This window comes from Aythya marila (genome assembly GCF_965140915.1).
Source record: "Aythya marila genome assembly, chromosome: 11".
Lineage (NCBI taxonomy): Eukaryota > Metazoa > Chordata > Aves > Anseriformes > Anatidae > Aythya > Aythya marila.
In genome coordinates this window covers 234,951-248,889 of record NC_139052.1, presented here as the reverse complement: position 1 = coordinate 248,889, position 13,939 = coordinate 234,951, and the positions used below count along the sequence as shown (strand labels likewise).

General features: G+C 34.5%; 1 protein-coding gene across 9 annotated transcripts in view; it reads left to right on the top strand.

Annotated features, from left to right (window-relative positions):
* Positions 1-13,349, top strand: part of DMXL2 (Dmx like 2) — a 57,764-nt gene extending 44,415 nt beyond the window's left edge. For 4 of the 9 annotated variants that reach the window (XM_082769101.1, XM_082769100.1, XM_082769102.1 and 1 more), the window contains 15 exons: positions 226-356; positions 1,365-1,450; positions 1,703-1,904; positions 2,708-2,825; positions 3,616-3,678; positions 4,076-4,162; positions 4,240-4,361; positions 5,201-5,339; positions 5,874-5,934; positions 6,017-6,144; positions 8,038-8,115; positions 8,724-8,815; positions 9,408-9,460; positions 10,548-10,765; positions 11,916-13,349. In XM_082769101.1, the coding sequence (XP_082625227.1) occupies positions 226-356; positions 1,365-1,450; positions 1,703-1,904; positions 2,708-2,825; positions 3,616-3,678; positions 4,076-4,162; positions 4,240-4,361; positions 5,201-5,339; positions 5,874-5,934; positions 6,017-6,144; positions 8,038-8,115; positions 8,724-8,815; positions 9,408-9,460; positions 10,548-10,765; positions 11,916-12,125 (1,788 nt within the window). In that variant the 3' untranslated portion in view covers positions 12,126-13,349. Of the gene's footprint in view, positions 1-225; positions 357-1,364; positions 1,451-1,702; positions 1,905-2,707; positions 2,826-3,615; positions 3,679-4,075; positions 4,163-4,239; positions 4,362-5,200; positions 5,340-5,873; positions 5,935-6,016; positions 6,145-8,037; positions 8,116-8,723; positions 8,816-9,407; positions 9,461-10,547; positions 10,766-11,915 lie in introns of those variants that run through there. The other 5 variants (XM_082769104.1, XM_082769103.1, XM_082769105.1 and 2 more) reach the window with 4 other exon arrangements.
* The last annotated feature ends 590 nt before the right edge of the window (positions 13,350-13,939 follow it).

Genomic DNA, 13,939 nt, shown 5'->3' with positions numbered 1-13,939 from the left:
GTTACTTGCCTCAGATCTGTTACTTAACTTTCAAAACAGGGCTCTTGCTTATAATAGAGATAAACACTGTTCCTGTTGCTACTTGTTTGTTGTTTTTTTTTTAGGGAACCTTATTTATATGTTAAGTTGTTGTCATTGTCAAAGAGTTTAAATGATACCTAAACTAGAAGAGTTTAAAGAGATCAGAAAACTACTTTTAAAGCAGACTTCTATTTTGTATTGCAGCCATTTCTTCCTTTGTCAGACAGCGGTGTAATATATGATTCTGATGAAAGCATTCATAGTGATGAGGAAGAGGATGATGCTTTCCTCTCTGACATACAGATCCAGGAACACAAAGATGCCAATTCTTACAGGTTAGAAGAGATTGCTACTGTTTTAGAATAATAATGTCACGTGCTTACCTTCTCTTCCAAATTAAAGAACATACAGGTCTTCTACACACTCCACAGGTTCAGTTGAGTATTTTTAGTGCCATGGTTAGATATACCGCTGTCACTGGGATTACAGGAGCAACAAATTTTGATCACAGTAACAAACATTTCCCCGTTTGCTTTCCCGAAGAAATTGGAATTAGCAAGTCAGAGATGTGTTTTGGATTTTCTTGGTGGGAAGGGAAATAAACAAGAAATACCCGAAGAAGAAGACAAGTAATACCTGTCATCTTTAAGACACAAGGAACATGAGCTACTACAATGCCAGCTCTAGACTGATGTTTCAGAAAACTGATTCAAGTGTGATTGATCCTTAGTTCTTGAATTACAGACAGATTAAGTAGAACACTTAAAGAGAAAATGTTGCAAGATAAAATGGAATAAAACAGATGAACTTAGCATTATAAAAGTGGAGAAAAAATACGTCTTTTTAAAATCTGTTCTACTTTTCAATTCTCTCTTTAGTCCTTACACTCTACAGGCTTTGTAATTTTAGTACCTGTGAGACTCTTTTACTTGGGAAAACTTCTAGCATGAATACCAAATTCAAGCAATTGCTTGTCTGTTTCATTTTGATTTAACTGGAGAATTTCAGGAAGTATTTCAGGAGGCTTGTACTTAATTCACATTCTTGCAGAGGCTCACATGTGCACACTCTTTTATATGATATGTTTTTAATGGAAAATAATTCAATAATCTTAAATTTATAAAGAGAAAGTGATGCTGACTGTTATGGGGGGGGAGACAGCCTTAAATTGAGTAGTTGATAGATATGTCTTTCTTTACGTGTCTGTTAAATTTAAAAACCTTGTTGAACCATCTCTGCCGTTTTTCTCACCTGTGTATTAGATAGAAGGAAAAAAAAATCTGTTCTGCAGACAGATATGTTAGTGTTGTTTTAGCACAACTAAAACTATTCTTTTTATACAGCTGGGCTCTTCTGCATCTGACAATGGTAAAACTAGTTCTGCACAATGTTAAGAACTTCTTTCCTATTGCTGGTCTGGAATTCATTGGTACGTGAAATTCAGCTTAACATTTTAGTTTTCTTAACAAGTGTCTTTCTGTCAGACTTTACTTTTAAATACATTTATTTTACTTTTTATTTTAAAATTTATATAATTTAAAACACTATTTGTGACAGTTGCAAACAAATACATTTTCTTTGAAGATTTTTTTTAATTACTATTATTCTACTTTTTTTTAATATGTGCTGTAAGTTATATTATTTTTTCTCTAAGTCTTACTTTTTTAATATTTCTGTTTAGATCTACCTGTAACATCACCGTTAGGCATTGCTGTAATAAAAAATTTGGAACACTGGGAACAGATTCTTCAAGACAGAATGGACCAGTTTGAAGGCCCACCGCCAAACTACATTAACACTTATCCTAGTGACCTTGGAGTAGGTGCAGGACCGGCTATTCTCCGCAATAAAGCAATGATTGAACCTGAAAATACACCATTCAAGTAAATATTTTTTCCCTAGAAGAAAAAACACATTCCTTGACCATAGACATATTAAAGATTACTTCCCCCTAAAGCTAAACAGCCAAATGAAGCTTAGCTAGATTTTAGTTCCAGACAATGCTTTACAGAAACCATTTTCCTATGTCCCTATGTGACTTCTTATGCAGCCATCTCCTGCAGCTGCTTTTCTTATTCTGCTGCACTTTTCTCAGCTGCATTAAGAAAGGAAAATAAGAAGGAAAGAGCAGTTCTTGGAGGACTACAAATCGAGGGCATTAGCTCCGGCTAGGAAGACCCTATTCAACCTCTTTTGCTACTCCTCCAGTAGTAGCTATCTCCCACCCTACCTCAGCAACAAAAGTTATATAGTATATGCAGATGTCAATAGGAGAAGAGAAAAAGAGTTGCAGTACAGTCCTTATAAAGTCAATCCTCCTATGTTGGACCAGTGTCATGCTTGCAGGTATCTTTAAATGAAGATGTTGAAGGATATTTCCAACTCAAAAATAGTTTTGCTTTTCTCCATATACTAAAAAAAAAAATAATTTTGTTTTGTTAACTATATGTGACTAAATATGAGATATATAATTTGCATGGTTGGTACTGTAGGATTTTAAGATATTCTAAGAAATGTAAAAAGAAAAAAATACATCCCTTGATATTTGCCATGTACAAATTAGAATTTAAATTTGGAATTTCATTTATAGTAATTTGGAGTCATTCTCCAAATTTAGGGATGGATGGGGGGATGTTATCTACCTTTAAATAAACAGAAGTCTTTTTCTTTTTCCTGCATCATCCAGATCAAAGGATTATTCAGCTCTTCCAGCAAAAAGGCTATGGCATTTTCTTGTGAAGCAAGAACTTCTTCAGGAGACCTTCGTAAGATACATATTCACAAAGAAAAGAAAGCAAAGTGAGGTAAACAAAGCATATAACTATTTTTTTTTTTAAGAAAGTTCAGTTATAACTGTTCTTCAGTCTCTTCAGTATCTTTTAAATTTTCTTTCAATTTTTGTTGGCATTTCAATTTCTTTCATTTTACAGTGTTTTTCATTTAGTCAACATGACTATCATGTTGTTTATTGAAATACTAACCAAACCAAATATTTTTAGACAAGACATATTTCACCTTACCTTTATGTATTTGAATACTGTCCTAGTAAAGAAAAATAACATTTACAATAAAGGTAACAAGTAAATAAACTTGAGTATTCATATATTTTTTGTTGTCATATTGAAAAATAAATTTCATTGAGCTATTACTTTGTGTATATGTATATATGCATGAGTAATATATACATATAAAAGTAATATTATATAATAATATATAATATGGGGTTTTATGAATTGTACCAGTTACAACTGTAATGAGTTGTAATTGTAAATTTTAACCAACACCAGTACCATACAGAATAACTATACTATTTAATATCTTTAAGGTTTCTTGTAAGTATGGAGTTTGTGTGTGTATTACTCCTCCATTTATTTGCTATATCATACATTTTGTGTTCATGTAGGAGGCATTACATTTTAAGTGAGTTTGTTTAGATTGCTGTCATAGTTCCTGTGCCTTTTATAAGAAGTTAATAATACATTTGTCATCATTTGCTGACAGAGTGGCCTTTAAAATCTAGTTTGGAATGTTTCATTCTTTTTTATATTTGTTTGTGCATGTGTTTTGTGTTTGTGACTGTGTGATGTTATGTAGTCTGTAGAAGATCGTGTGGAGCAGGTCAAACAAAACTGCGTAGCAGAAGATCACAAAAACAAGGTAGTATCCCTTCTCCCAAACCTCCAGCACATTCTTAAAAGTTCTGTGGAACTGGCTTTTCTTTCTCTAATGTGACTAACAGAAGCTATGTGTTCTGTGTAGTCTGTGTGGCAGGCTTTTAATCAGTGAATGAATTAACTTTGGATGTCCTATAATTGGGATGAGTGAACTCCTTGTAAACAGTGTTGCACACACAACTTTGTGTTTCTTACACTCAGACATAACTTCTGACTTTTAGATCACCAAAGCGTATGATAATTCTAAAGTTTGCTTCCTAAACAATGCTGAGGCCACTGAACTTTTCTTGCATGAATTTTGTATCGACTTTTGCAGTCTGAATGTACCACTACAAAATGGATTTTCACTCTAAGTAAAATTTCTCATAAATGTTTTGTAGGTTGAAGCAGATCTTGGCTACCCTGGAGGAAAAGCAAAAATCATTCACAAAGAATCAGATATGATAATGGCATTTGCAGTTAATAAGGTAAGCCTTAAATATTACTAGGATGTGCAATAAATCCTAATTAAAGTTAGTATAAGTTTTTTATTTGTTCTGCATAGGCAAACAGCAATGAAATTGTTTTGGCATCTACACACGATGTTCAAGAACTTGATATTTCAGCTCTACTTGCTGCTCAGTCATTTATATGGATTGGGGAAGAATATGACAGAGAGTCTAAAAGGTAGGATTATTTCTTTGTGGTTATAGTAAGAGTTTACCGTGAGGCTGGGTATATAGTTATAGTAAATGTTGACTGTACACAAAAGAATGTTAATTGGATAATCTTCAGTAGGTTTTAGATTACATTCCAAAGTAGTAGTGATGAGGGAAGGGAAAAGAATATTGCTATGTTCTACACATGATAAAAATAAGATTTTGAGGGGTTTAACTATATTGGGCTTGTCTGCACTGTTCAGTGAAGTAAACTCCTGTGATGCATAAGCTACTAAAGGAAGCACTACCTCAGAAACACTTGCAGTTGCATCGTTGCAGTGTTGAGGCTACTTGTGGTAGCTGGTGATAGCTGTCTAGTGCAACAGCCTGAACTACAGTAAGCTACTACCATTATCATGGTGAGAAGCATGAATGTGTCAGCTGCAGCAAGCACTTACTTGTGCTACACCTTATTGCACAGAATAGATGCACAGGTCATCAACTTTGGATGCTGTATTTTCCTTTTGTCCATACTCTTACCAGCAATGTTCTCCTCAAGGGAGCTTGTATTCTCAGCATCTACCATGGTTGGAATCATCTGTGGAGGTTTAAAATTGATATATTGATAATAATTGATATAAATTAAATATAAATTGATATAAATATAAATTGATATATTTGGAGCATTTGGAAAATGTTTGTATAATGTAAGTGTAGGAATTGTGCAATTATTGTCTCATTATAATTACTTCCTCTACCCACTGCCATTGGGCTCTAAACCATGAGATAAGCAAACAACATTGATAGCAAAGAAGCATTTTTTTAAAGCAAAACCTGCCGTGTTTTGTTTTGTTTTGTTTTTTACAGTTCTGATGATATTGACTTTCGTGGTTCTACCACAACACTAACACAGTCAACTGCGCCATCTTTTGGAGTGAATCAGATACAACCATCTTCATCTATGCCATGGTTAGGCAGTGGTCAAACTAGCACTGGAGCTGGCGTGGTAAGTACTTTTGTTTCATGCAGCTCTGGACACTATTACTATTTTTTTGCTGTATTATTTAGTAAAGTCCTGGAGTATATAAACCATGTTACTATTAATTCAGTGTTGACATAAAAGCCTGCAGTGACCAAGACCTGACAAAACTAAGTATTTTCGTGTAGATTGTGGCATAGAATTATTGGAATTTAGAAAAAAAATGGGACAGTCAAGTTTTTCTTACGGGACCTTTGAGGAGCTAGGACTAGTAGTTTTTCAAAAAAAAAAAAAAAAAAAAAAAAAAGACCTTGCTTTGGGACTAATATCAGAATTATTGCATCAGATCTCTGTACAATAGAAGATAACATGAACTGAAATTTCATGACCGAAAATCTAAAACCTAAAGACAACTAGACATAATTAGCTACAAATAATGTTAGTTTACAAGCTTTTTAACTGGGGGGGGCATTTACATATAGTAGAATAGTTGAATAATGTGTTTGTGTCTTATATTGATTTTTACTTTAAAATTATTTTTATTTCATTTTTTTTATGAAGCTTATTAAAAGAAATCTGAATAATGTCAAGAGAATGGCTTCACATCCAGTCCATCAGTATTGTAAGTAAATCAGAATTGCCAGTATGAAGTAAATATTTTTTAATATTATTCTGTATTAATGAATATCTGTTTTTGATCTCAGATCTTACAGGAGCACAAGATGGTAGTGTTCGAATGTTTGAGTGGACAAGGCCACAGCAATTGGTATGCTTCCGACAGGCTGGGAATGCCAGGGTTACAAGAATGTATTTCAATTCACAGGGCAATAAGGTAGGTACAATTTAGGATTTTAAATTTCACTATTCATAAAAGAACACATTTGATAGTGCTGTGACCTCTAAAACAGTTCTAATTGATAACACACAAAACTCGTAAGATGGCATAACCAGTATGATTTCATTTTCGCTGCATACGGAAGCTTTATAATAAACAATGACCTTTATACTCGCTTCTTTTCTATCAGCTTCATGCTGATACATGTGGGGTTATATTAATACAAAGCAAGATTTTCAGTAATCTCCACTGTCTTTACACCTCAAGAGTAAAATCTATTGCAGGAGAAATGCAGTGATTTATATCAGCTTGACTGTCTTCTCTTACCTGTCCCTTCCTAAAAGAACTATGTATTCCCTTCATAGTCTAAGCAGTCTCAAAACTCTCTCTCTCTCTCACACACACACATTTAATCCCTCTAAAATTTAACTGATATCATTTACAAGATGTATCTGAAGCCTCCTTCCTGCTGTCCCCATAAAGGAAGTCTAACGTGATTCACTCAAAAGGGAACTTCCAGGGACTGTCAAGCCATCTTATCTGTCTGTTAATTTCTGGCTAGTCTTTATTATTAACTACATTTTAAGCAACTCTCAGTATTACATACCCCTTTTTTCCCTATTTTCAGTCTTCTTGTCTCCCTTTTCTGAAATCTGTGTTTCTACTTGGAGGGTTTTTAAATTAAACATTAAAAAAAATTGAACTAACCTATTTTGCAGAAGCAAACTTGTATCAGACTAGGTTTAGGTGTTCAAGAAGTGCTTCGTACTTGCTTTCTGGCTATGATAAAGTTTTGACAGAATGTGTTACCTAGAAGATAATTTCAATCCATTAGTTAAAGAGAGTAAATCTACAGTGGAGAGAAATAAAAAAACTACAAAACAGCCACATACTTTGGCCAGAAATGAGCATGAGGTAAACTGCAGAAAAAGGTAGACAAAGAGAAGGGAATTGGGAGAAATACCCACCTCCTCAGTTTTTCATATAGTACGTTCTGTTATTTCAAGAAGTCTTGTCCTCTGCATTTTACTGACATAAAATGTAGCTTTTTAATTTCATTATAGTTAAGGGGCATAAAAAGTGAATTAAAGGAGTTGGCATGACAACATTTAGAAACAGCATCTGTCCCATTTAAAAGCATCTATCCCATTTATCTCTCCCGTCACATCTTTTTTCAGGTAGCATAAAACCTCTTTTTTTTTAATCAGTGTTTTGATTATGTTTGAAATATTATAATCTAACATCATACGGGAATCAATTTTAAAAAGAATGAATTATCGCTGCTGGTTCACATGGAGGTCACTCAAGAAGGACTCATGAGCAGACAGAGAAAATATGAAAAATAATTCTAAATGTTTCTAAAAACATTTTGTAAAACATTTATAACTGTATGGAATATACAGTATAATTGCCATGCATTTGGGTTAATTGGCTCAGTTGTTAATGGTATACTAATGATACATGATACAATATGGTCTTCCCACAATTGTGTTCAAAATCATGCTTTTATGAGATGCTGTCATGCATCTTACTTTACTAAGCATTTTCAAACAGTCGGGGAGTAAGGATTCCTCTGTAGACTTTAGTGTTTAAAAACAGGATTCAAATGATAAGCTTCCACACTTAAAATGCTTTCAGTTCCAGAAAAGGTTTAGGCATGTAGGAAAGCATCCATCATTAATCATTAAACAATCAGTGCTGAACTGAATTGCCTTTTAATTTGCTTGTTCTATCTGAAAACCATTGTTGTTGATATTTGATGTGTAGGCAGTGGTTTCGTGGGTTTGGTATGTTGTTTTTTTTTTTCCCTGAATTCAGCTGTTTGCTGTCATGAAGCAAACATCCAGTAACCAATAAGTTATGCAAATAAATGCATTTCACTCCTTGCAGTGTGGTGTTGCTGATGGTGAAGGATTTCTAAGTATTTGGCAAGTAAACCAAACCAGCTCAAATCCTAAGCCCTATCTGGTAAGTACGTAGACAACTTTTTTTTAATTCTTTTTATAGACAAAACTTGAGTCTTCAAGATTTCAGGCAAGCCAAGAGTGTAAGAGTTTCACTGAGGCATTTTTGATTTTGCTGCTTTTTAATTAGCATACTTTACCAGTATGTATGGTTTCAATAATATGTTTTTGGAAAAGTAATTGTAGAAGAGCCATAAGCTACAATGTAATTACAAATACTACCAGCATTACCCTTGATAAAATTAAAAATCAGAACTCACAGTAATGACTTTACAGCCCCAAGACGTAGTAAAAGTACACTCTTTTTTTTTTTTTTTCACTGCTAATTAACTGTACACAAAGACCATGCTTAATTTGAAATTCAGGCTAATGCTATGCTATGTGGTTTTTTTATGTATATAATTCAATTGTTGTATTATATTTTTATACTGTTTTTTTAATTCATTACTTCATCCTTTGGACTTCAAGCTGTGTTTTATATCCGTTTTTTAGCTTTTAAAACTTTAAAAAACTGCTTGCAGTATGCTATCAGTAACATGACACTAATAGTAACTTTTGTTGCAGATGACAACTAATAAGATTGCATCTGTGTTTTTGTTTTGTTTATAATAGAGTTGGCAGTGTCACAGTAAAACCACAAGTGACTTTGCATTTATAACCTCTTCAAGTCTAGTTGCCACATCGGGACAGTCCAATGATAACAGGTGTGTTTAAAGATCACCAATCAAAAATTTCACCAAAGCTACCAATTAATGTCCATTAACCTACTGCCTTTCATGCATTAATGTGTGGCTGACATTGCAAGGATCAGCATTATAAGCTTTGTTACAGCTTGGACTTGACAGGTTGTTTCTTTGAACATCATTCCTTCAGTCGTTTGTTTCCCAACTTATAGTTTGTATAAGGTATGGTCAACAGCTGACCATTTTATTCAAGGTGTATTCCAAATACAACTAGTTCTGAGGTGCTGTTGTTGCTAGGGGAGAAATATGTTCAGTAAAGTCAAGGTAATAATTTTTCTCAGAAAAGAACAACTTGTATAATTTCATGGTATGACCTAGGATTAGTACACGTCTTAAAGGCAGAAAGTATAGTCTCCATTGTGAAGGACAAAAGAGCACAGAAAGCATTAAGCTCTTAAGTCTTTACGTGTGCTCTCCAATGACTGCAAAGAGTCAAGGGCTCCTTGTTCAGTTCTACCTTGTAGGCTTTGACACAGAACACAAGCACCCTCTGAGTCATGTCACACCATAAATCACTTCTCAACAAGCCATAATGACTTTTTTTCCCCTTCAGAAATGTGTGCCTATGGGACACGTTGGTTTCATCTGGTAACAGTCTTATACATGGTAAGTGCTGCAGAGAAACTCAGATGTCTTCTTTTCACTGACTCAGGAAATATAGTTTGTGTATGCATTTGGTCCAAGGGGAGAAATTTATGCCGGGGTACTAGTCTAGGAATTTGTGTGCCACATGAGTGCATGCACCAGGACTGATACTATGTAGTCTCCAGCATGATGATAATCTGCTCTATAGAAAAGTATGAAGAAGGGTGATCATACATAAAGCTATTTTCGTGACAATATTAATAAAGCCTGAACTATTTGAATACAGTCCTGAAAAACTAAGCATCTCCTGAAAAACCAAGCATCTCCATTATTAAAGTTTGAGAGTATGCACGCTTTCACTTAAACTAGCACTTAATTAATAGATCCACTACTCTACTGAAGTACAGGAGAAAAGACAATTATAGGTAATAGTAGAAGCAACTCAGAAAACATTGTCCATGTTTTTCAGCACTTGGACTAGATTCTTAACAAGATGTTCTATTTGTTCAGGTTCAATAATTTCATCTTTACATAAAGAACTAAAGCAAAATTCTATCATCTTGCACTATGGAAAAAAATACAAATTTGATATCTAGGGTTCATAAAAGAGCAAATTCAACCATCATATACAGCCATAAACACTTCTAATATGTGAATAAACATAGCAATTACCTGTGTAAACAGCAGGAGCATTCTTACTTTCATATTTTAAAAGTAGCAGATTGCACAGAAGTTCAGTCTCATTTTGAAGAAATCGAGTTAGGGCTCCTATGCAAATTAGAATTCAGGCAATTAGAATATATACATTTTAAACTTGGGATTTTAATTTAGTTTAATATATATGGTGAATTTTATTTATTTATTTTTAATTCATGTATGTACCTGTATTCTAACTTTAATTAGATTGCATATCACGCTTCCTTGTGCATTAGACCTGTGTTGCCCTAATAATAGCAAAGAGCTGTTAACTGATATGACATTACCAATATGAAGGAATGCATCTGTCGGGTTAGAAAATGTTCAGATAACAATTCATAGCAGAAACGCATTTTAAGATAGAAAGTTACTTACAGTTTCAAATCAATTCAACTGTGGCGTCCTTCTTCAGCCTTCGCCTGTCATGATCATGGCGCCACAGTACTTCAGTATGCACCTAAACATCAACTGCTAATCTCTGGCGGTAGGAAGGGATATATCTGCATCTTTGACATCAGACAGAGGCAAATCCTTTATACCTTCCAAGCACATGAATCAGCTGTAAAGGCCCTTGCACTGGACCCTTCTGAGGATTATTTTGTTACAGGCTCAGCAGAAGGTAACATGAAGGTAAGCCTTAAGAGTAGCTGAGTTGTAATAAGAGAGTATTTACCTTAGGTCCTGTATAGATATATTTTGATCAGCATGCTGTAAATTGCCAGGTGAATGTGGTAACAAAACAGTAAAAAAAAAAAAAAAAAAAAAAAAATCCACAAAACTTCTACACTTGTTACACAGGATACTTGCTTTGTATTTATAATGGAAGCTTAAATATACTAATGTGCTTCTAAAGGAATTAGCTTTTGTTCTCCACTAAAGAAAATAGAATAGTCTTTTAAAAGTTGTATGACTGAATTTTAAATGGATAAAGCAAAATGCATGATTCTGAAATCTTAGATTTATTTTTCCGTCTTAAGGATGTGTTGGTTTTGGCCTTTGGATGTTTGTACTACTCAGCAAGCGCTCAATAACCTTAACATCTCATAAAGTTGTTGTAACACCAACTTCTGTTCACTTCGATGTCCCAGGCAGCTACTGAGGTCTCATAGTAGTCAGACACACAAAAATTACAGAACAAAGTCCCTGTTTTAAAGGGCTTATTTTCTGAGCAGTAAAGGAAGGAAATACAAAAACATGGTAAAGAGATCGAGAGCACAGTTTCTTTCCTTTTAGACAGATTGTGCAGTGTTAATAGGTGCCTTCTGTGCCTGTGTGTGCTTGTGGCCTGCTCTTGTTGAGAGCTCCTTCAGCCTGGGACATAGGACAGCTCAGTTGCACTGCCACTCTGCACACTCAGTAATTACGCAGCAGACTTCCTGCAGCATTCCTTAGCAGAAAAGCATTTCCAGCTGCTGCAAAGCTGACACACTCATCTTCATCTTGGATAAAAATGCAGCCTGTTCATTTCTGTACCTTTCATGGGGAGGAAGCTGGCAGGCACTGCTGATGAGGTAAAACAGCAGCTTTGCCCTGCAGAGTAACCAGCTGGTCTACAGTAAATAATGTAAATAAATAAATAGCTTTATGCTATTTTACATTATGCTTCACCAAATGCCTTAAGACTCTTGGACTTGTTATAATTGTTGCTTATAGACAACAAAAATACCCTTTATCTTTGCTGAACAGGGTTTAGAACAGCTAAGAATCTGAAACACTAGGGAAAAAATAGAAATCCTAATTTTAACCTCCTTCTGTCTCATTTGTCTTTCTTTTGATACAGGTGTGGAGACTGACTGGGTATAACTTAATTCATTCATTTAAAAATGAACATGCTAAGCAGTCCATTTTCAGAAACATTGGTGCTGGTGTCACCCAGATTGAAACCGTGCAAGGGAATCGTATGTTCTCCTGTGGAGCAGATGGCACACTGAAGATGAGGGTTCTTCCTAATGCTTTCAACGTACCTTCAGGCATTTTTGACATTCTGTAGCTTTATGTGAGCTGATCTTGTTTTTATATAACGTCCCTTTAAGTATCTAAAAATGCAGTGATATGCACTGTGGAAAGGAACTATTTTGTTGCCTTTCAAAGTAATTACAGCGGCATTAAGTATTATGGGAGGAAAAAAAAAAAGATTAAAAAAACCTTTTATAATAGGTATATTTTGAGTATGCCTATAAGGATCACTGGGGTGGAAATGCACATACTGTATTGCAAAAGCAAAGAATAAAATCCAGTACAGTCATAGGTGGGGTTATTGTTCAGTAACCCGCAAACTGCATTTAATAAGTGTATTGTAAAGATCCTGACAGCTGTTATTCACTTAACAAGCACTGTGGCTCTGCAAGTCAGTAAGCATTTCTGATGTGATTCTGATTATTTTTATTTTTTTTTCACATTAATTGAAGCATGTCTACAACTTCTCATTGTAAAATAGTTTACTTTTAACTAAGTGTACTCAGTGCATTTGATTTTCTCAAGAACATGTAATGGATGCAAATGCTGTGAAACAATGTGCAATCAAGAACGTACTGTGAAACATATCATTTTATGCTGAGATTTTTTTCCCTGTTAGTATTAATACATAGTTGATAACTTGCACATTAACTCATTTTTAAATGCAATTTCTTTTTTAATTTGTGCACTATTTCCATTTCTTTCTGACAGTTATGTTCCCTCATAGTCACCAGCCTTTACTTTAGGAATGTACTGTATGCATTAAATGTTTGTAGTGAGGACATCCATGATTCTGGTCAGCTTTTAGTTTGGAAAATCATTAGTCCAGAAAATACTTCATTAAATGAAGCTATTAAGAGTATACCAATAGACCATACAATACCACATTTCAGATGAATGTCAGGCTTTATGTGGCCAGCTAGTAAATAGTGGATAAAACTAATAATTAAATTATTACCACAGCATATTGTATAAACTATGCAGAGTTCAATATTGTTTGCTTGTAATATAACTAGCTACTGTTGTCAGTTGTATTTTTCTGTTGTAAACAAAAACCATGTTCTTAAGACACTGGAAAAGATGTCTGCATATTTAAGTGTTAACAAACTGTCTTATTCCTCCAATGAACATTTTGATGTCTGTGCTGTACTGTAAAATATACTATAATAAAAAGCACCTTTCTCCAAAGGCAATTTTAAATTGCAGGCTGTGAAGGAGGAAAAAGAAGAAAAGTAAATGTCATTGTTTAGTTTTCGCTTTTTAAGTTAAATAAATTTCATTTATTTCATGGAACAATTCATTCCAGAACTTTCTTACATTTAAATAGACTTAACTGAACCTCTGATAGATTGACTGGAGACTGCATGAGCTAGCTTTGACTTGGCCTCAGAATGTACTGAGGTAAAAAGGATTAGCTGTTTGCATTTTGCTTTCAGCTGTCCTAGAAAATTTTAAAGCTAACAGAATATAGTTCATCTCCAACAAAGGTAGCTGCAAGAAACACTTGCACTTACACAAGCCAGCTTCTGTCACCAAGGAAAGAGGCCAAGTTTGCTGTCCCTCCTCCAGGTTGAGCTGAGTGGGTCAACAATGACAGTCAGAAATTTAACATGGATTTAACATCTGCACATTATAAAAACATTTTCTGGCTTGAACTATATTTGCACCATCCTTACCATGCAAGGCCTGAATCATGGTCTTAGTGCAATTACCAAGTATGCTGAGAAGAAAGGAGTTTAGCGAGGTATTTTTCCAGCACATCTGCTAGACCAAGGTTCTGCCTGCATAGATAGTCCTTCAGTGGTGCCTTGATGTCACAGGTATTAATTAGATCAGTGCAGTCAGGGG